Source organism: Phodopus roborovskii, unplaced genomic scaffold (genome assembly GCF_943737965.1).
Source record: "Phodopus roborovskii unplaced genomic scaffold, PHOROB, whole genome shotgun sequence".
Lineage (NCBI taxonomy): Eukaryota > Metazoa > Chordata > Mammalia > Rodentia > Cricetidae > Phodopus > Phodopus roborovskii.
Window position 1 is genome coordinate 4809039 of NW_026126645.1, and position 23579 is coordinate 4832617.

General features: G+C 46.7%; 1 protein-coding gene across 2 annotated transcripts; it reads right to left on the reverse strand.

Annotated features, from left to right (window-relative positions):
• Positions 1-227: 227 nt before the first annotated feature.
• Positions 228-22199, reverse strand: Otud3 (OTU deubiquitinase 3). Of its 2 annotated transcripts, XM_051173564.1 has the most exons (8): positions 21908-22197; positions 17544-17692; positions 13160-13272; positions 9018-9140; positions 3428-3559; positions 2724-2820; positions 1972-2156; positions 228-723 (listed from the first exon to the last, which is right to left on the reverse strand). In XM_051173564.1, the coding sequence occupies exons 1-8, from the start codon at positions 22123-22125 to the stop codon at positions 547-549; spliced, it is 1194 nt and encodes a 397-aa protein (XP_051029521.1). In that variant the 5' UTR covers positions 22126-22197; the 3' UTR covers positions 228-546. The 2 variants fall into 2 exon arrangements, with proteins under 2 accessions (XP_051029521.1, XP_051029522.1); XM_051173565.1 differs by lacking the exon at positions 3428-3559 and having other exon boundaries at positions 21908-22199.
• Between the last annotated feature and the right edge of the window lie 1380 nt (positions 22200-23579).

The following is a 23579-nucleotide window of genomic DNA, read 5'->3' on the forward strand; positions in this document are numbered from 1 at the left end:
GCTGGAAGAGGAAAGATAGACACACTCTGAGGTGATAGCAGAGACAGGAAGAAGGGAGATGTCGTTGATGTCCCTGACTGCTGTGAGCCACCGGCCCTGTCATATCACTGACATGTCCAAGTAACCTGGGTCAGAAACAAATCAGATCTATCAGATCTCAACACACTCTTGAGCTGGTAAACCAAGACGTGCATCCCTGCTTGAAAATGAGAGAGAAACAAAAGAAGTTGTCACCGTGGATTTCTAATGATTGTGCTAAACGACTTCAAGATAATTACAGCAAACCCACCCCACACGTCACGGAAGAGCCTAGGATCACCACGCTCCAAAGGCAACCTCCCCATGACCCAGCCTTGGCTCAGTACTTTCTTTGTGTTCCAGAAGGCAAATGGCTTCACCATAACAACAAAACACTGACAGAGCTAAGGACAGAAGAGTCGGCTTGAAGGAAGGACTCCTGTGGGCTCGTGTGTGGGCACTGTTAGGACACCTGGCTGGGATGCCTGGTCTGCAGCATTCATCCTCCACCTCTCAGGGGCCTGAGAGTCAGATGTTCAGAGCAGCAAAGGTCTTCACCAAGGTAACCTGCGTGTTCACATCTGCTTCGCTTCTGCTGGCGTCCCTATGGCTGCCCCTGCTCTCCAGGGCCCTGTGGCGGTGCCTCTCCTCCTGCCGTTTCTTCTTCTCCAGTCGCTGTTGCTCCCTCCGCTGCTTGTTTGTAACCTGGAAAAGACAGTGGCAGTGTGGGCCACCAGTGCTGTGAGATGCTGGGCTGAAGGAAGCACAGGGCCCAGGATACTTTCAGCAAGGACAGAATAAACAGCCCGAGAGAGCACAAGGATGTCATCTCCACCATTGTTCAAAAGACTTTTGACATTTATGTTTCCTTCCTGAAGCATCAAGTCAAATCAATCCTCTTCATAAAACAACCCAAATACCATGAAGATAGTGCCCCAAGTCCAGCCACTGATGACAATCCCATGCAGGGGCCTGGAGACACTTTCTCCATCATTTAAGATAATGGCAATAAAGTTCCCAGACTGTGACATCATTTTCTGCACCTTAGGTAATAGTCTAGCTCAAAACATCTGCCTTTAAGATAAGTTTGAAACTGGATAAATTAATGACACTTGTGGAAGTCGGGGCAGGGATGGAGGCATACACTTTGTTATTCTTTTGCTGCAGCTAATGCCTAAGAAACACAAACACGAGACTCAGCGCCCACGTGGAGTTTATTGAGAGAGGGGAGAGAAAGAGGGGGTAGCTGGTGGCCAACCGAAAGCAGGAGAGAGAGAGAGAGAGAGAGAGAGAGAGAGAGAGAGAGAGAGAGAGAGAGAGAGAGCAAGAAGGGGGGGCCAGAGAGAGGCCAGAGAGGGAAAGCAAGAGGGGGAATAAGAGAAACCAGAGAGAGAGAGAGCAAGAGGGGGCAAGAGAGAGCGGCCGCTTGGCGCGCTTGCGCATGCATAACTGAGTCCTCTGGCAGCCAGGTAAAGCTTGAGCCGCCAGGTAAGGCTGACTGACATAGCAATGACACAGCCATGAGTGTCCCGCCCATCATCAGGCAGGGGTCAGCTGGTTGCTAGTTCCTAACACACCTGACAGGTTAGCAAGAGCCTGAAGCAGATCTAGAGAGGCATGCCCTGATTTAACCTGGGACACTATGCAAGAAAACAATGCAAAGCACAAAGATTTACACACAAAGTTGTTTGCTCCAGGTGACGCAAATACACCCTGACAGTCACATCGGATGGGAGGAGGTAGCTATGCATCTGTACAGAGGGGCTATAGGCTATTGTGACTGTGGGACAAGCAAAGTCTTCATTCTGCATCTTGGTACATGTCTGTATGCCTGCCCCCAGATGCTGTACAAGAACTACTTTCATACATCTAGAAAAATGCACAGTAGGGTGAAATGCAACTTCCCACGCCTGCTTAGAATCCCCAGTGCCCTTGCCTCCCACCACATCATACCTTTGGGATCTGGTTTTTATTTGCTTTGTTTTCTTCACTAGGTCTGGCCCGAGCCTTGCTGTTTTCTATCTGGCCTTCATTTCCACCCTGATTTCCAATGAGTGTGGAGCCGCTGCCTGCCTCATCGGATGAAGGGTCACACTGCTTCGATACTTGGTCACTAGGCTCCAGGTTCTCCTTTGCATCTTCCAAAGAAAGGCATTTTTTGTTAAAAACAAGAACTCAACAGTTACACAAAGCAACTGCAGTTACATGGCTGCAAGATCACTGGGGGATGGAATCTGACACTCCTCTCAACAGTCAGGAAGGCTGCAATAAGCCTGTGAAGCCTCTGGCTGGCTCCAAGGTTCACAGCCAACATCTGCCAGCAGTGTTTGTTTTCTTACATGAACTTTTAAAGAGAATTTTTAGGGATAAAGTATTCATTTATATCCTACATCTAAAACAAAACATGGTCTAACCCTACACAGCCCAATCCAGTGGCCACAGCCACACATGGCTGCTAAGATCTAAACTAATCAAAACTCACTTCAAGTGCAGGCCCAGCTCACCCTGCACATGCACACCCCACACACTGTGCAGCATAGATAGGAGGCAGTGTTAACTCCTTGTCATGACAGATAAATGCTCACAGTGCTCAAGTGGGGACAGATGGATAGTGTGGCCACTGCAGCAATCATGTAGGCTGCAGACACCAGGGAGTGATCGCATAACACTTGAAGCTTATTGAGAAGTCTTAGTGTGGAACCTACTGTTTCCTTTCCCCTGGTTCATCTGAAGCATGGCGATTATTGCAGATTCAATATTGTAATTTTCGGCTTCCAGGTTCTGGACTATTAAGTTAAAATCCTACGGAAGAAGCAGAGACACACAGACTGGAGGCGCTGTACTCCTGAGCTCTGCTTCACCACACGGAAACACGAACAGAGGAACGGACAAGGCTCCAAGACCTCATCCACCAAAACAACATCAATCTCAAACAAGACCATCACATGCAGTAGCCATTCCAATGCATTTTAAAATAAACTTTCTTTATAAAGCTATACCTTTACTAGAGCAAATCTCTCAAAAAAGATTAAACCCACTCCTTAGGATTTTGAGCATTGATGGGTAAAACTCAGAGAACAAGAGAAATGAATTAACAGTTCCCCACTCCCGTGGGTCTCTGACAGGCCAACTCTGGCATGGCAGCACCTGATATGCAGCATGGGGGAGGACACTAACTGAGCATCCAGCTGTGAGGCATGGGGGGGGGCACTAACTAAGCATCCAGCTGTGAGGCTTGAGGAAGGATACTGAGCATCCAGCTGTGAGGCATGGGTGGGGGAAATGATACTGAGCATCCAGCTGTGAAGCATGGGGGGAGGACACTAACTGAGCATCCAGCTGTGAGGCATGGGGGGGAGGGCACTAACTGAGCATCCAGCTGTGAGGCATGGGGGGGGAGGGCACTAACTGAGCATCCAGTTGCATTGCCAACTTTCTGGACAGCATCTTCCACTTCATCTCTCGGGCAGTCTTCTAAATCCACCCCTTTTGTCTTGATCTTTTCTTTTTTATCTGCTCCATCTTGATGAAGCATCTGGAACTAAAAGAAACACAGCATAGGACCATGGACTCCAGCAAATTCCCCTCAGCTCTCTAACACAGAAGGACACCTGAATCACAAACCATCTAAACATGGGAGGAAGAATTCTAGAAACAACCTGACGAGAACAGCAGTAGCTAGACTCACCCACATTGAGAATCTGGGACAGCCCTGAGTACAGAGCAGGGAGAAACCACACAGAAAGAACAGCAGCAAGGCACCCATGGTATTTGGACAGCAGTGCTTGGGCAATGATGTCTGAGTCTGTCAGCACATATTTGCCTACGTTTGCTGAGTACAGAAGATGGTCCCCATGTTCACGCCTGCTGAGCTACTGAACTTATAGTGTTAGCCTTGAAAACACAAGTATCCAGCTCTCATCTGGCCCCCCAATTCTCTGTGATAACCAGCAAGCTCTGGGACACATGGCATTGCTGACTCCACACACCTGTGGGGCACACCACACTCAGCCAATCCAAAAGCTTAGGTAACATAGCTCACTTGGGGCCCAAGTCAGAAAACCAACCCACTTCCTGCCCCCTTTGACTACACAACCACCATCTCCTTCTGCCTCCTGAAAATGGAGGGAGACATGCAATGGACACAAACACAGAGCTCAGCCATGAGCAGTATATCCATGAGAGCCTCAACACAAAGCTACCTATTAAGATTAAACGACCTTAGCGGCTGGCAATAAGCAACCTTTCACAGAGCCCAGGAAGCCAGCCAAGAAATACATGAGATATAGGCTAATAGGAAAGTCATCTATGGTGATGACCAACGAGACAAAAGCTACAGGTTTCACAGCATGACAGGGAACATGCATGTCCTCAGATAACATCTTCACTCCAGGTACAGTGGTGAGCATCATCACTACTGAATATTTCAGAGGTAACCGCTGACTCAGATAAAACAATTGGAAGTATAAAATTAGGGAAAAAGAAACATCTACTTAGACACGATAATGCTGTACCTGAAAAACAACCAACAAACCACCAGGAAAACCCATACCAACAGCAGCAACACTAATAAAAAAAATCCTGACAAACTGTGTATTTGGTAAAAATCTAGTAGCCAGAATCTATAAAGAGCTTTTAAAATTAAAAAGCAAAATGACAGCTCAAGATGTGAGCTCTCAGCTGCTCTGCCACTGTGCCTTTGCTTTGTCACTGCCAACTCTAACCCAAGTCCCAAAGTAAGCACTTTGTTTTATACGCTGCCTTGGTCATGGTGCTTTATCACAGCAATGGAAAAGTAACAAAGACACTGTGATAGAGCCACACAGTAGAATACCATTAAACAGTACTCATGCACATGACAGCACGGCTGACTCTCATAAACACCATGCTAAGTGAAAAGGGCCAGGCAGCAAGGGTCAAATACATGATTCCATTCACAGCAATGTACACAATCAGGTGTGACAGAGAAAGGCTGCCTTGCTGGCATGAGACTTTCCGTTGGTTTTAGCACCAACAGAGGACATGGTCAAGGAAGCCCGGAGTGTTCCACTACAGCACATGCTGCATGTGAAGTGATCCACATGGTAGGTGGCTTTACTTCAGTCTTTAAGGGAAAGAGTTCCATAGGATCTTTGGGTGTGTCAAGAGGTTTCATCCAAATGATAACCAGTTAGGAAATATGAACAGAAAAAGATCCACGTCACATAACAGGAACAAAACCACAAAATATCTGAGAATAAAAAGAAAGAAAATAAGCAAGCTCTATCTGAAGAGAACACTCCCAAGGAGTTCACATCAGTCAACAAAGCTCACCAGGTCCTGGCTAGGACCATGTAAGTCATACAATACACTTAAAATGGCAATTTTTCTTTAATCTATGACTCTAGTAAGACTCCGATTAAGGACCTGTGAATGTAAATCAGTTGGTAGGGTGGTTGCCCAGCATATAAAGCCCTGGGTTCAATCCATGACAAAATACAGAACAGCCACAGGGGCACGTGTCTATAATCTCAGCACTTGGGAAGTAGAAGCAGGAGAATTGGAAGTTCATGTCCTTAACTACATACAAAAGTCAAGGTCAGCCTGGGCATTGTTGGGATGTAACACTGTGGCCAGTGCTCAGGGATGCTTGGTGTGCACAGGGCAGTGTCTCAAGAAGAAGCAGGAGGCTGAACAGTTTAGATTATTGACTGCTCTTCCAGAGAACCCAGGTTCAATTCCCAGCACCCACATGAAAGCTCACAACCATCTGTAACTCCAGTTCCAGGAAATCCAATGCCTTCTTTGGCTTCCAAGAGCACCAGGCTGCATGGTACAGGCACAAACACTCGGGAAACACCCATACATACAGAATACAAACAAACAGGAAGAGGTGAGAGGAGCCAGGGAGAGAGGGCTTAGCAGATTCCCAGCTCACCGGGTGGTTTACAACTATGCTAACTCCAGCTCCATAGGATCTGACACCCTTTTCTGAACACCTCAGACACCTTCACTTCGACACATGCACTCCCACAAGCGCGCATTCCCACACACATGCACTCCCACACACATGCACTCCCACACACATGCACTCCCGCACACATGCACTCCCACACATGCACTCACATAGACCTACACACATATAATTGAAGATAAAAAAATAAAGAAAAAGGATTCCAATTTTTAAAAAAGCAAGCCATTTTTAAAAAGCAAAACATAGAAAATCATAACAAAAATCAGTTAAGTAAAAAACTATCCCAGATTGTACAATAAACTTGTACTAATTAAAACTGCAGGGCATGAACACACACACAGAAGCTAGTGGAGCAGAAGTAATAAGCTAAAAGGAGATACAAACACATATGGGACTGAGTGTGTGCAGCACATTGAACCAGGAAGGAAACATGCAGCATGAAAAGACATCTAGCTGCAGTTGGGAAAGCACAAAAGACACAGAGATGACCCACTGCCTCAGGCCCTAATGAATATAAATTCCAAGTGGAGCCAAGGGTTTCATATAAAACCAAAAGGGGGTCAGGTACAGGGACCCACATTTGTAATCCTTGCTGTATAGAAACAGAGGCAGGAGGATGACAACAAGTTCAAAGCCAGCCTGGGATTATCCAGGGAGAGAGCCACCTCTAAAAAACTAAAACTAAAGATAAATAAAAACAAAACAAAAACTGTAACTGTTAAAAAAAAAAAAAAAAAAAAAAAAAAAAAAAAAAAAACCAGGCACTGTAGCCTCTAATCCCAGCACTTGACAGGCAGAGGCATAAAGATCCCTGACTTTGAGGCCAGCCTGGTCTACACAGTAAGTTCTAAGTCAGCCAGAGCTAAGTAGAGATTCTGCCTCAAGAAACCAAACCAAAATATAACTAGAATATAAAACTACTAGAACAACTCCGGGATCATCCTCTAACCTCAGAACAGAAAGGGCTGTGTCTAGTTATGACCCCAAGCCCCAGAGTTGGGTAGGGAAACCCTGATAGGGCAGGATATGGCTCAGAGGCACAGCACCTCCTTGGCCATGTCTGACAACTAGCACTGCCAAAAAAAAAAAAAAAAAAAAAAAAAAAACCCAAAAACAAAACAAAATCTAAGAAACCGAGGAGTGGGAGGACAAGGTGGACAGAGGAATGGGAAGATGTAAATAAGGTATTGGTAAATTTACCTAAAACCCAAACACCCTAAAAACCCAGCTAAGACCACAACAGACAGAAAAATAGAAATGACAGACTAGGAAATGTCTGCAGACTAGGAAATGAAGCTTCTCACAGAAGCTTATTTCCCTAATGTATAAAAAGTTTCTAAAAGCCATCAAGACAACACACTAAGACAAAAGTGAACAAAGGAAAGAAATGCAGTTCACAAGAAAGGAAGAATGGGCGGGTCATAAACACAGGGAAAGGTACACAACGGATTAATGACAAAACACTCATGAACTCTACGTGGGAGGAGGAGCGCTCGCTCAGCAGCTAAGAGCTCTGGCTGCTCTTGCAGGAGATCAGCATTTGGTTCCCGGCACCCACATGGTGCCTCACAACCACCTGTAATTCCAGCTCCAATAGATCTGATGTCCTTGTCTGGACTCTAAGGCACCTGTATGTGCTTACATGCACTAACACACACCTAATAAACCTAGGGAAAAAATCCATTATGTAAAAACAAAGACAGTCTTCCCTAATCTGATAAAGATTAAACTTTATTTTTTTTCTTTCAAAGGGTATGTCAAGAGCCACATACTGTAGTCAGGACCCTAGGACACTGACAGGAAGTGATATGGTAACATCTATGGAAACACCTTGACACACAAAGGCTCCTGTGAATTTATCCTAGAGAAAGGGGGTACATATACAAAACACTGCACATTGTTGCCTCTGACGGCACAGGCTCAAAGGACACATTTAAGAGGGGGTTAAGAGACTGCCTAACAGGTTGTGATGGACCCACGCAGCAGAATATCAGGCCACCTTCAAAACAGATCTAGGAAGGCTTCTGTGTACTGCCAGGAATTAAACCCCAAGACACATTAAATATAAAGACCACTGTGCATGGCAGATCTGAGCACTCACTTGGGCTGAAGTAACAATAGCAGCGTGGGCTGCAGATGGCTCTGTCATCCCAAGTACTCCCTGTGTAGCCAGAGGACCTGACTATGGATCCAGCAATAAGAAGCTAAGCATGGCCTGGGTCACACCTGCAACTCAGTGCTGTGGAGCTTGGAGACAGCAGGATCACTGGGTCATGCTGGCTATAGTCTAGCCAAAATCAAACAAAAACCCAAGCAAGTTTCAGAATCAAAGAGAGAACCTGCCTCAAAAGGATATAGTGGAATTTACAGGACAGTGATGCTCTCCTCTGGCTTCTGTGCACACATAGGCATGCACACCATAAACCACACTCTCTCCCACACATGGACAGAATGGGGAGCAGGAAACGAAGCTACATAGATAATATAATTTCATCCAGTCTTGAAGCACCAAATGACTAACATGAAATCTGCTGAGAAGTGAACAACAAAATTTGCATCCATGCAGCTACTTCTATGTGCTTTTTACCTTTTTTTTTTTTTTTAACCCCTTGTGTAGTTTCCAAATTTCAGATAATGGGCATGGACTGATTTTTAAACAAAATTAATTTTAAGAATTCAGATCGTGTATACACCTAAGCATAGGTGCCTACTGGAGGAAGGTAAAGGGACAACAAGCATCTCTCCCCTCACATGTATATGTGCATGCACACCCATGCCATGACCTCATGTACGTGTCTGAAGTCATCTCGTGAGAGCTGATTCTTTTGTTCCACTATGTGGGTTCCTAGGAGAGAACCCAAGTCGTCAGGCTAGGCAGCCAGTGCGCCTGCCGGCTAAAATTATTTTAGCAGTTAGATCCACAGCTCTCCAACAGGAACTTTTCATTATCAGCAACAACAGCTGGCCCCTGGTGTTCAGCTCAGGACACAGCTCTGGAGCTGCTCCATGCAGGTCTGGAAGCAGAAGGAACAAGGGCTTCACTTACATCCGTCTGGAGATGGGCCGGCGCTTCTGAGTTGTCATTGATCCTCCGAACGCTGTCGTAGTGTTCACCGTACCGGTAGGCAATGTGTAGTTCCCTCACGCTGCTTTTGTCCGTACCTCGAATCTGCAGACAGAGAGAGGAGCGGGAGGTGTGGGCCTGTGGGGATTCTGGGCCCTGGCCAGGAAGTCAGGCCAGTAGGCTCTATAGAGACGGACTGGGACACTGATCTCTGAGCTGTCTTCCTGTGCAGGCTTGCAGGCTTGCAGGCTTCCAGGTGCCTATGTAATACTTGCCAATATGCAAGTGAATCCATATGGAATGACTAACAAGCCAGAGGGAGGCCTGCAATGAAGTCAGATAAAACTAAACACCTGGCCGTGCACAGGCTCCTTTCAATGGGAAGACCCTGCAGCAGACCCAGATCCGTTGAGCCAGAAGCTCAAATAGAAAAGGATTATCATTGGAAAAAGAAGTAAATGCCAAGTATAAAGTTTCTAGATCCCCTTGAAGACCTTTAAAATGGAACCATACACAGCTGGCCTGACATGGCTTTGTTAGCTATAATAAATCCACCTCCTTTTTCCAATCATACATGAAACATAAAGGCAGCAACAATCTCAAAACCTAACACAAAACCTAAGACAAAATTCCTGAATAAAACTGCACCAGCACACCACACGGCCCTGCACACCTCATAGCCCTGGGCACTGTCCACAGTGTCCTGGGCACATCGCACAGCACTGGGCACTGCCCTGCACTCACAATTCAACCCTAGGCACTGTCCACACAGCCCTGCACATAGCTCTCAGCCCTGGGCACTGGCCACAGTACCCACACCCCTGAGAACTGTCCACACTGCTCTTCACACACCACAGCCCTGGGCACTGTCCACACAGCCCTGTGCATACCTTGTAGGCCTGTGAACTGTCCACACTGCCCTGAGCACACAGAGCAGCCCTGGGAACTGTCCACACTGCCCTGAGCACACAGTTCAGCCCTGGGTACTGTCCACATTGCCCTGAGCACACAGTTCAGCCCTGGGTACTGTCCACATTGCCCTGAGCACACAGTTCAGCCCTGGGTACTGTCCACATTGCCCTGAGCACACAGAGCAGCCCTGGGAACTGTCCACACAGCCCTGTGCACACCCCACAGACCTGTAAATTTTCCACAGTCCTGTGCACACCAAACAGCCTTGGGCACAGGCCACAGGGTGTTAAATCCCAACAATGCCTTGGGATACAACAAGAATCAATTCTCTAAAATCATGGGGGGGGAAAAAGCATACAAAACTGTAAGTGCTGGGCTGGGAAGATTCCCTCCAAAGAAACTAAAATAATTCCAATTTTACCCCTAGGTAACTGTTCCTCCTTTAAAATTCTAAAACACCAACCCTCTTTATTTTCACTGAAAGTCCAAAGTAATCTGAGGTGGCCATTAACTTAAACAGTATTCAAGATCTAAAAACAGCAAGTCAGCCAGGTGGTGGTATACACTTTTAATACCAACACTCGAGAGGTAGAAGCAGGTGGATCTCTGAGTTTGAGGACAGCCTGGTCTACAAGAGTGAATTCCAGGACTATACAGAAAAATAAAAAACAAAACAAAACAAAGAAATCAAACCTAAAACAACAACAAGAAAAAAACAAACAAACAACAAACCCCCACAAAAACAGTAGCCACAGGACAAGCAGGAATCACACAGATCCCGTGTAGGAAGTACAAAAGCTTCTATAGTAGAATGTCTAGGTCTGGAGAGGTGAGTCTAGATGGGCATGTGACACAGCAGAAGCACCACTGTCTCCCAGAAAGGACACTGAGAGGATAGCTTTTACTTTGTCTTCACATGACAAAGTTCCTACAGCATTACATATTTAGTAACAACATAAGGATATTATGAATGGAAAACCAACTAGAACAGTCACCCAAAATTGTTAGGCTCATACCTAACAGGCCTGTCAGTGGCTACACAATACATGGAAACCGCTCACAGGCCTGCACACCAATGCAGGAGACAATGTAAGTTTCAGTATCCATGTTGAGTCTGAGCCAACTCATTAATACAAGAGCTCGAAACAATGACTGTGCCCCCAGGCAGGGCAGATCCAATAGGATAAATCTGCTTTAAGTATGTACTTCCACTGTTTTGCAAGTCATAAACCAGGATGCTACAGAAGTAGATTTGAAAAATGTAAGAATTGGGGCAATTAAGAAACTTAAGAGTTATCTTTAGGAAAAACACTGATGGCTACCTCGCTGACATGGGTTTCTCCTTCTAGATCAGGTTCCTCACAGCGTGTACTCAAGTGTCCTGAGTTGTCAGGACACTGACTGCACACGGTAATAACAAATGGCTGGAACTGGAGGGGTAACCGTGTTCTTGGCCAGCAGATCACTCTTAAGAGCACCCACTCCACACAGGTCCTCTCCCTGCCACGTAGACAGCTAGCCACACTGGGCAAGGAGCTGGGTCCTGTTCCCTCACTGCTCACCGCATCACTGAGGCATGTTCTCACCAGCCCTGCCAGCATCTACTTCACTTTGTCCTGTGTAACTGTTAAAAGGACCCTGTACCAGATACAAAAGGCTGAAGACTTCCATTTACGGGACAAAAAAGCACAACTAGAAGGAAAACAGTGAAACAGTAGCTACCAGAGGCTGGGAAAGAGATGAGTGGGTAGTGACGGCCCAGGGCAGGCACTAACTTCTTGGCAGAGTGCAGCTATGCCATATGTTGTTGTTGGTATTACATATATGTCAAACACAGAACTATAAACGAGAAAAGGGTGAATTCTGGCATGTGTAATTTATATTTTTAAAAACTGGACCTTCTTTTAAAAATAAAAAAAAAAAAAAAAAAAAAAAAAAAGAGTACAGGCCAAGACACAGGCAATTACAAAGGGGTACATGCCGGCAGCACTCAAAGAAAACATGCCCTTGGCCTTTAAGATAGTAACGCATGCAGAACTGTGTGTGTGTGAGTGTGTGTGTGAGCTTATGTACATGTGTTTAAAATGTACTGTAAAAACATGTGATTATGCACCCCTGATCATATGCCCAAGTGTGGGTGAATGGCAGGACACCCTAATGTTAACAGTCCTAATTCTGGTCAGTGTGACTCTGGTGGCTTTCACCCACCTCTGGGGGCTTTTCTCAATTTCCCAGTTTTTCTACAATCAAAACGTTTTAACTTTCTAAACAAAAAAAAAAAAAAAAAAAAAAAAAAAAAAGTTCAGCTCTCTCCTGCTGTTCCCCTGGGGCAGACAGGACTTTTCCTGTCTCCCTCTTTTGTGTCCTCTCTCTGTCTCTGCGTCTCTTTACCTCTTTTCGCTTTCCTTCCCCCTTCCTTCTCTTTCTAATAAAACTTCTCACTGACACAGGGCAGAGAGTCAGTGAAAGCACATTCACAGTGACTGGAGCTGAGCCACAGAGTCACACAAAGCCCTCTGAATTCTGAGAAGGTGACTAAGGGAGTGGGGTGCATACTCAGTCAGTGACTTTGATCGATCACCCATGCTCTAGGACATTTGATTTGATGGACTGACAGGTGAGGTTAATGTAGGAGACAAAGAGGAAGAGAAGGAGTTGAGTGGCAGATACTTCACAGGGGAGGGCTGTTTGGCTTCACGACTGTCTCAGCCTGGAGTAAACATTTGCTATAAAATCTTTACTGTAGAAAAAAAGCAAAATGCAGAAACAAAGCTGAATAAAAACAGCACTCTACTGTTCAGAAAACACTTCTTAGTCACTATGGTGAACATAGTCATTAAAATGGATTTTATACTTCTCTACTCCTAAAAACACACACACACAAACTGCAGGGGAACAGGCATACTTCAAACTACCATTTGTGTGTACTAAATATTTATATACCAACATAGTTTAATTGTCTGAAGCATTTCCACATTAATTTCTGTCCACAAATCACCCACTTAGCTGACTGTTGAGTTATAGCCCAGGGTCATAAAATACTCCTCACTCACACTCTGGACTCCGTTTGCGCCCAGCACAGGGTTAGTTAGTTCCAAATCACAAGATGCCTGTCTTTGGTTAGGTCACGGTCCAAACTACTCTTAGTTAGGAATTCAGCATCACAGGTCAAGCCCCATCGTCTTACGGACACTCCTAAACAGGTGACCTACCTGCCACAAAGGGGCATTAAGCTGATGGATCACCACATTCAACTGATGGCGTCTTGCAAAGGCTACGATTGCATCATTGCCAGCAAAAGTACCAGGCTTTGACAAACTGGCCACTGCATGGAGACAGGAGAGAAAGATGAAGTCTTTATGATGGAGAATGCAAATGCAAACATGGTTGGTATTTTATGTAGCTGCAAGCTGTGAGAAGCGTGACCACACATCTGCAAAGGCCACCAGCCGTCAGTCTAGGGAGCTCGAAGTGAACAATACACAGACTACACCACGGTTCCCATCATCAGAGAAGGATCTGCTGATTAATTCCTTCAGTAAATGCTGTGTGCTTCCAATGTGTCCAGAGGCATGACAGACACAGTGTGTACAACAACAGAGAAATGGCAGCAGCTCACACGAATGGATGCAATGCATGCATGCGTCAAGCAGTGCTGATAATTTCTCAGGAATCCTTATTTTTAATCATCAGAGCAATGCTTGGAAGGGTTATCCCACTCGCCACTAGACAGATGAACAAATGGGGTGAGGACAGCCCAAGGCCACAGAGCCTGAACTTGGTGAGCTGGGCTTTCTTTCACTCCAGCAGCTTGTGGCCACTCTGTCACTCTGCCCTGGAGAAGACTACAATCAGAATAATATGGACAATGAAAACAACCAGTGCTTCAGGGAAGGGCTGATCTGGCCTTTACTCCAGACTCCTGCAAAATAACTGCCAAACCTTTGGAATTTCCAAAGGAGGGCAAGTCTCTCTTTTATGATGGGCTCTAGAATACAGCTGCTAACAGACTATACAGTAGCTACATGCTACCACAAAAGAAAACAGAGAAATGGCCAAAAAAGCCAAAACAAAATAACAACAACAACAAAACCAAAGGCAAACTCTGGACTCTAAAGCTGCAGCGAGCGCCCCTGTCGAGAGCACTATGTGTACTGCCATAGAAATGCCAAGAGCATAAAACTTCCGAAAGACAAAGAAGCACTGTGCTTGGAACCTTCTGAGACTGGATGGTGCTGGACCCAGTCTTCCCCTCTAGCTAACTTCAGTCATTCCTTTTCCCGCACAACCACCGCCATCAGGATAGCTCCTGTGAATGTGGGGAATCTGAACTTAAAGGTAGTGTCAGATGAGGGAAATCCTGCAGAGCTGTGCTCATAACCTAGCTTCATGTCAGGGTGTGTGGTGTGTGTGTGTGTGTGTGTGTGTGACAGAGAGAGAGAGAGAGAGAGAGAGAGAGAGAGAGAGAGAGAAAGCACATGTACAGGGAGGGGTGGAGAATAAGGTGTATCAGATAAGCTGATAGGCTTATACTACTAAACCGATGCTCCAAGGCCAAGTAGGAGTTAAAAGGAGCAATGGATGATATTCCAAACAAGAGACTATGGACTATACTGTACCACAGGAACCTGGACTGCAGAAACAGAGGAAGAAAATATGGAGAGAAACAGAGGCAGGAGAAATTAAAAATCACAGATCATGAAGGGCTATATATCACAGGCTCAGCCCTCAGATCAGTGGGCACCAGCAACTCATTTTCTAGGAAAACAAACTTGGATCACAACTCTCTGATTTAGAACAGACTGAAGAGATCAAGGGGCCATAAAGCCAGTCCACACTGCACTGAGGGTTCCTAGTGAAATGGCTATCACACCTGCATTTCAGAAGTGATGTTCTAGTTTCATTCTATTGTTGTGACAAACACCATGGCCAAAAAGCAACTGGGAGGAGGAGAGTATTTATTTCACCTTATACTTCCAGGTCAGTCTGACGGAACCTGTAGGCAGGCTCAGAAAAATGTTGCTAGCTGGCCTGTCTCTGGTTCATAAGCCTATACCTAGCTAGCTCCCTCATGCAGCTCAGGACCACCAGCCTAAGAATGGTGATGCCCACAATGGGCTGCACCCTCCCACATCAATTAGCCATCAGGTCAATTCCTAACAGACATGCCCACAGTCCGATGTGATCTAGGCAATCCCCCAACTGAGGTTAAAGGGAGCCTCCGTTCCAGGTGACTCTGGGCTATGTCAAGGTGACAGTAAAAACTGACCACACAGGTGGTAAGTGGAAGAGGAAACTGCCAAAAAAAAAAAAAAAAAAAAAAAAAAAAAAAGACACAGACTGGTAAGGGGACAGGGAGATGAGGCATTACCAACAGCTCGAGTTCTGATCCAGGTTTGGTTCAGATGGGGAGAGGAGAGATGGTGTTGTACAGAACCACAGGCTAGAAGATGAGAACAACCCTGATGGCAGAGCCAAGGGCAAAGGTCATTAAGCCCTCACCAGCCCTCACTTATTAAACCAGCAAATCCTATGTGAATACCTCCAAATGTCAGGTATGCCTGGATCCGGACAAAGGCACATCTTGTCCCTGAGAAACTTAGAGTGGTAGGGCAGACAGACATTCAAAACTGGTAACTGGTTAAGAGATCAAGGCAATGGGTCTGAGGACGTGCATGATCCCTGCTGTTGTCCATTTCTGCTCTAGCAGTCAAAGCCATGTGTCATCTCTTTGATGCTCACATTTTTATACAGCAACACTTGGCTGTGCAATGACATTTCAAGAAAACACCTTTCCACTGCACAACTAAAGTGACATCACACTGGAACTGAAGCTTTGAGCTCCTGTCCTGACACAGGGATACACCCCAAGTCCACTACAGGGCCTTCCTAAAGATGTTTAAGTGGATTTCAAATCACAAACTTCATCCAAAGTAATCCTGAAAAATGACAAGGTTCTTTTACTTATTATCTTTTATGCATGATTGCTTCAGACTCCTGATCCTCCTGTCTCGGCCTCCTGAGTGCTTGGGCAAATATGCATACCCAGCAACACAACTCATTTAAAACAGCACAAAACTCCAAAAGCCGAGACACACACACGTGCGCGCGTGCGCGCACACACACCTATAAAATGCTAACTCTGAAACTGCCTGTCTGCTTGAAAAGTGACCCCAAGAAGAGGGCCACCAGAGCACCGTAACAGGTACAGACCACCCCCAGGGCTCCATGTGCCCATTCCCAGTGAGGACACTGACATTCCCCCTCCCCCATCCACCATGCTTGGAGCTATTCTTAAGCAGGACCTTCAGAACTGTCCTGGTCTCCTCGCCTGAGTAAACTACTGCACCAACTGGTCTGGGACTGGCCCTTCACACCCTCCTCAGAACTGCCAATATGGAGAGCCTCCTCACCAACCTCCCCTGCCGGCCTTGTCCCCTCCATTCTCAATGTGGTCCCACACTGTCATCAAAATAGAGGCCATGCTGCCTCGTCCTGGTAAGACACAGATGTCAGCCTTGTGGTGGAGATGCTGTTTGTGGGTGGGGTTGCAGCTCATCAGGGAGACGCTGAGAATTCCATCCCTGAACCACATAAACTGGGTGGGGTGGCATGTGTAACACTTGGGAAGATCAAAGGTCAGGCTACATACACACCCAAAACTAAGGTACTGACACATTTATGCTTTAAAGATACCATTTTCAGAAAAGTGTTATGAGTAAGGTTTTTCCCGCCAGTCTTGTCCCTCTGCCGCCTCGCCAGCCCCAAATAACACACAGAGACGCTATATTAGATATAGAGCTGTTGGCCAGTTACTAATTTCTTATCAGCTAGCTCTGTCTTAAATATTAACCCATTTCTATTAACCTAAGTACTTCCACGTGGTCTCATCTTACCAGAGAGAGGGGCTGGCGTTCTGCTCTCTCCGTCCTCTATCTTGGATCACCTCCCTACTCCTTCCTCTCTCCTCCTAGTCCCGCCTATCTTCCTTTCCTATTGGCCAACAGTGCTTCATTCATTAACCAATAAGAGAAACATATTTACAGAATGATATCTCCCATCAGAAAAGGGTGGGTGTGTTTCGGTTTTTGGTGAAATGTTAACATGGGCTTGCCGATTTCCTTTTTCTAGTTATAATACAAGATTACTTAAAAAATAAAATAAAAACTACAGAAGACAATTAAAACAATCCATAGCCCCAGCCCCATACAGCTAACTTATTTAAGAATTTAATTTTGTTATCTAAGTTAATCTTCACAGAAAAAAAAAAAATCCTTTGGGATAGGTGCTTTATTATCTCCTTTTTACAAAAGGTTAAAGAGCAAGAAAGAACCACCATAAGATGCTAGCATCTTCTCAGCCCTCTACCATCTCCATGCACCAACAGTTTAAAAAGTAGACTGTGTACGCTCTTATAGCTCTTATAGCTAATTTTCCCATCCCACTGGTAAGAGGTCACAAGCACTGGTCAATTACCATCACCTCCCTTTTCTTTTCTTTGGGGGTGGGAGTGGTGCTGAGTAAGGATCAAGACTGGGGTTGGGATGCTAGTGGGCTGGTTACCCAGAAGGACCCAGGGTCCCACAGTGAACTTACCATGCTTCTCAAAAGGAATGTCATCTTCCACAAAGGGCTCGAAATCTTCCCGCTGCCTTATCATGAAGTCAACCGTCTCTTGTCGGTGTTTGAGATGGTTCCGGGAATGACCCTCCAGCTGGTCGCCCAGGGCTCTGAACAGGCAATTGCTGTCAAGAAAGAGATGCTCGTCAACACCTTTTAAAAGGGGACTCAGCTAGTGACATGCTGTATCTCATGCCCTGCTGTCCTCGGAAGAGGGGACACCTCAGCTTGGCAGATCAACCACTTGAGAGGCAGCAAATAAGGATTCCTGCCCAGCTCACCAGCTGCCTGCCAAAAGCTCAAAGCAAATATTAAATTACTTAGGGCCTCAGATAGGTCAGCTCCTGTATATAGGACGTAGACCTCACATACTACTCCAGGCCTAGAACTCCCAGATCCCTTCCAAAATGACGTCACACCTACCCATACCTTTCTGAAGCAAGCTTCACAAAAACCACCCAGCTAGGACATCTGTCATTCAGTACTCAAGAGACAGCAGCTTGTCAAGCTGAAAAAACAGTCTGCACCATGTCTGGGATGCAGTGGGGAAAGCCGAGGAGGAAGGGCCTGGACACAAATGGTTATACCAGAGAAAGACAGGACCCCTTGCCTGCCCATCTTGTCCCAGAGAACCACAATACCATTGTTAAGCATCATGTTTGGTTTCTAAAATTAAAATGCTAGTATCAAGGCTAGCAAGATGGTTAGTGGTAAAGTACTGGGTCCAAGATGCAACCTGGGCAACCCAGCTCTAGTCATGACTCTCCCAACTACCAAAGTATTAGCCCGTAGTTACCCCATGTGCAAATAGTAGTACATTTTTCATCTGCCATACTTTGAGCCCACTAACAAGTCAAAAAACACTGCAATTACTTGTTTCTCTGACGGGATTACAAGGCAGCAGCAACACAGGAAACATAACAAACACTATAGTGACCTGGATTCCCTTAGGAAGCCCTGTAACCACATTGCAGATGTCAGTGAGAACAAAACCATGGCCCTTAGGGCCTCCAGGAGACCCAGCTGTTTCCTGAGTTCACACTCTCACCACTACAGGGCAGCTGGGCTGCTCAGTGCCCACACTATGGACACCTGGGGTCACCCTGTGCTGCAAGGAATACCGGACTTACTGCCAGTACTTGGTAACACACTTAGGTTTTGCCCACCAGATGCCAGGACCACACCATATCCCTCCTCACCAGCTGTGACAACCAACAATGTCTCCAGACAGTCCCAATTGTCCCCTGGGAGGCAAAACCATCCCTGCTTGAGAACCACTGTGCTTTAGGGATACACAGATGTGTAAGGTCCTACATTTGAGTTCAGAAAAACAACCAATTACAGAATGCTATAAGGCACACACCTATAGCAAGTTACCATCATAGGCCATTCAAACTGTAATCAGGCCAGAACAGAAACAGTGGAAACTCGCCATCACTATATTTTAACCTAATACTACACAACAAATATTAATGCATTAAAAAAACTCTGTGAATTGGGTGGCAGTGGTAGTGCATGCCTTTAATTCTGGGAGACAGAGGCAGGTGAATCTCCGAATTTGAGCCCAGCCTGGTCCACACAAGAGTTCCAGGACAGCCAGGGTTACATAGAAAAACTATCTTGGGGGGAAAAAGAAATCTGTTGACACTTCCCATACATACACTCAGTGATGAATGACAGCAGAGCCAGCCTGTCCTCCAGTGCCACCCAAGAAAAGACCAGTATACAGCAGGCTAGTTTCATGACCTACCTAACAATGCCAAAGAACAAACTGGGAAGCTACCTCCCAGCACTACTCCCTCATTAAACTGCGCTCCCATTCCACTCCACAACTGGTGGAGCTAACAGATACAGAGCGCTCCAGGCCTCTACACGGCACTCATCCGGGAATGCTCTCTTGGAGAAACCCTATTGCTCCTTCTTGAATGGAGAGGCGCTTGCTCATGGAAGTCACTGTCTATTTGCTGTCGGAATAAGAAAGGGTCTTCCCTTTCTTCATTCTCAGTAGTACCATTATAATCAGTTACTAAGATGTTATCAAACTGCTTTCCCCCATAGCAACTGCTCTCCAGATAAATTAAATTCTTGAGACCCTTTCAGGATGTCCATACATTCAAAACAAAGGCCTTTATGCTCTTCATTCTCATTCTCTCACAAGAATGCAGTAGTTTCCAAGAGGCTATCAACTCACTGGGCACGGTGGCCCATGCCTTTAATCCCAGCACTTGGGAGGCAAAGGAATGTGGATCTCCGTAACTATGAGTTCAAGGCCAGCCTGGTCTACATAGTAGTGAGTTCCAGGACAGCCAGGGCTACATAGAAAAACCCTGTCTCAAAGAGAGAATAAGGAGGGGGACTACTATCTTGAAGCATGGGTGGCTAATGGGTGTATGTGCACTTGCGTAAGCATTGAGCTATGGCTCATACAGTATTCATGCAGGTGTTTATTCCTCGGCGATTTGTATAAATACAAAGGGGTCCAAAGACAAAATATGAGTGACCTACTGTTACACATCTCTCAACTGTGAACCCTTCTAGATCTTAGTCTGTTTCTAGCACTCCATTCAATGTTTGAGAATTAACTGAAGAAGTCTGCTGTCTTGGGGAAAGGAGAAAGTAAATGCTCCCAGAACTTCATGGAAGTCCTCAGGACTCACTCTAGACTCTGGATTGCTGTTCATGAGCTACTGTGAAGTATCTATTTACCCCTCCCATACCCCCGACATATTTCTTTGACATAGATTGCTGTCTGACTGACACAATCCAACCCTTTGCAGGGCAGCCTCACCTGGGTCCATTGCATTCAACTGATACTTTTCGTTTGTTTGGTTTTCAAGATGGGGTTTCTCTGTGTAACAACCCCAGCTCCATCTGTAGAGCAGGCTGGCTTCCAATTCAATAAAGATCTGTCTGCCAGTGATGGGATTAAAGGTACCCGCCACCACCCCAGGCTGTAAGATGCTTTGATGTCTACAGTAGAGTCCGTGCTTCTGCTGGAGCGAGGTGGCCTCCTTTAATACTTTTTATCTCTTCACTCAGGAAAAAAAGAAAAAAATGGGCCAGATGGTAATGGTGCAGAATTTTAATCCCAGCACTGGGGAGGCAGGGGTAAGAGGATCTCTGTGAGTTCAAGGACAGCCTGGTCTACAGAGCAAGTGCCAGGACAGCCAGGGTTACACAGAGAAACTCTGTGGGGGGAGGGGGTGATAAAAATGTCCTGAATGCCTTCTATGACCCAGGAACTGTTCTAGGTGGTGGCTGAATGCAATTAGATGAAATTAAGCACAAATACCTAGGTAGGAAGGTGTGTCCAACTCTTTGTGAACAGAGCAAAACCCAATTGCCTGAAGCTCTGAAGGCAGGAAAGACAAATGGGGCTGATTAAGTCTTGATCGATAACCTTCAGTGTGGCATGAAATAAAACACTTTCTGCGGTGGGCAGAAGTGCACACCTTTAATTCCAGCAGGCAGCTGAGTTTATGGGCAACCTGGTCTACCGAGGGGCTTCCTGACTAGCCAAGACTACACAGTGAGAAAGAAAAGAAAAGAAAAGAAAGAAGCAGGAATAAAGAAAGAAAAAAAGGAAGAGAGAGAAGAAATCTCTTTCTTTAGAATTTTTTCTCCCACCATTTCTAAGGCTCTCGAAGTTTCTTTGCTTTTTTTTTTTTTTTTTTTTTCTTTTTTGAAACCCTCTCACTCCTGAGTTGGCCTCAACCTCATAGCAACCCCACTGACTCAGTGCTAGCATACAAACAAGAGCCACCAAACCTGGCTTATGCTCCTTAGCTATATCCACTCTTTCAGCAGCTCAACCTGACCACTCACGGAAGAGAAAACACTAATAGTGTCTCTTGCAACAACATCTGGCAACCAGGCTTCCTCTTCCCGTCTCTTTACCCTTTTCCTTCTCTCTCCCCACGCTCCTGGACCCGCGTTTCTTTTCCATTAAGTTCCTTCCCCTTACCTACCACTGTTCCCTCTTTCCAGCTGCTACTAGTGTTATCGGGTTACCTGAAAGAGCTGGCCCGGCATCCTCACGCAATGGCTAAAGTCTTTTGCTTGGGGAACCCAAGGGGTAGGAAGTAGGAAGATGCCTTCAGCTCTCCGTCCTCATAACCCCAGTGCAGAAGGGAGCGAGGAGGCCCAGCATGACACCGGGTGTGACCTAGGTCCCTTCCATTCGGCTTCATCACAGGTGCACCTCGAGGTCACCTCTCAAACTGCCCCGGGTCCTCGGAGGACCTGCTGCAGCGTTCCACCAGGCCCGATCCCTACTTCCCTCATGGCAACCGACCCAGCGCATCCCCAGCGCCACCTCCCGCACCCCCGACCCGCCTCACCCGTCCCCCGGCACCTCCCGCAGTTTCAGCCCCAGGGCTTGCAGCTGGTTGGCGAAGCTCACAAACTCTTCCTCGCCGGCGCTGCCTCCCGGCTCGGGCCGGTTCCGCCGTTCCTTGGCCAGCGCCCGGCGCGCCGCCCGCTCATCCCGTTTGCGCTCCGCCTCGGCTCTGCGGCCGCCGCTGCCCGGCCGGCTCCTCGCCGCCTGCTTTCGCGACATGGCTGCGGCACACGGCCCGCCGTGAAAGGAGCCGGAGCCGGAGCCGGAGCGGCAGAGTGCGGGGCCGCAGCCTCAGCCGGCTACCCGGCGGAGCGGCGCACCGGGGACGGCCCCCCGGGGACGGCGACACTGCGCCGGCGCGGTCGCCTGGCACCCGGGTCACGCGGATCTAGCCCCGCCCCTTGGAGGGCTGGGCCGGTAGACACCATAGAGAGAACGCTAGGAGAGCTAGAGAAGCACCTGTCTTGGTTGGGTCTCTTCTGCCCCCTGGTGGTAGATTGTACTCAGTGAGGAACAGGTGGGACCAAACAGGAAAAGTCAAGGACATACTGACAGAAGATGTCAGAGCAGATGCAAAAATTTGAAAAAGAAGGAAATTGAGACAGATAATTTGGGAAGATGCTTGTGTAGCATGGGAAAATTCAAGTTCGGTTACACACGCGCGTGTGCGGGCGGGCGTGCACAAACACTTTAAAATCTAAGTCTACGATAATTAGAGAGATAGCTCAGTAGGTACAGTGATTGCTCCACAAGCAAGAAAACCTGAGTTAGGATCACCATCACCCACTGTACTGGTTGGTTTGTGTGTCAACTTGACACAAGCTACAATCATCAGAGGAATGAGCCTCCGCTGAGGAAATGCCTCCTTGAGATCCAGCTGTAAGGAATTTTCTCAGTGATCAGTTGGGGGGGGCAGATTATGGTAGGTAGTCCCATCTCTGGGCTGGAAGCCCTTCCTGGGTTCTGTAAGAAGCAGGCTGAGCAAGCCATGGGAAGCAAGCAGCTCCCTTCCGTCTCCTCTGCATCAGCTCCTGCCTCTGGGACCCTGCTCTATTTTAGTTCCTGCCCTGGCTTCCTTCAGTGATGAAGAGCAATGCTGAAGTACAAGACAAATAAACCCTTTCCTCCCCAACTTGCTTTTTGGTCATGGTGTTTTGTCACAGCAGCAATAGAAACCCTAACTAAGACACCCACTTTAAAAAGGGTAGGCATGTCAGCAGCCCCTATGATCCCATCACTGAGAAAGCAGAGGTAGTCCACTCCGTTTACTGGCCAGTCAGCTCAGCCAATCAGTGAATCCCAAGTTCAATGAGAGACCGTCCCAAGAAAATGGTGGACCATGAGCTCACTGCAGCTACGATAACCCTCCCAAGAGCAAGTCAACAGGGTCAGTCAACATTCCAAAAGGAAGCACTAATTTAATCAGTTCTTAAAAAAAAAAAAGAAGTTGGGGGTGTATAAGATCAAAGTCATTATTTACATGTACAAAATTGCCAAAGAATAAATAAAAGATATTCTTTTTAAAAGATGGGGTCAGGAGAGATGGTTCGGTGATAATGGGCACTTGTGATTCTTACAGAGGTCCTGGGTTCGGTTCTCAGAACACACAGAGAGGCTCACAGCCACCTGTAACTAGTTCTGGAGGAATCTGGTGCCCTCTTCTGGCCTCTGCA

Coding starts and splice junctions, on each gene's coding strand:
- Otud3 (XM_051173564.1), bottom strand. CDS start 22,125: ATGTCGCGAAAGCAGGCGGCGAGGAGCCGGCCGGGCAGCGGCGGCCGC. Junction 3,560..9,017: donor CGGCCCATCTCCAGACGGAT/GTAAGTGAAGCC, acceptor TGTTTCTTTTAG/TTCCAGATGCTTCATCAAGA. Junction 724..1,971: donor ATAAAAACCAGATCCCAAAG/GTATGATGTGGT, acceptor TGTCTTTTCCAG/GTTACAAACAAGCAGCGGAG.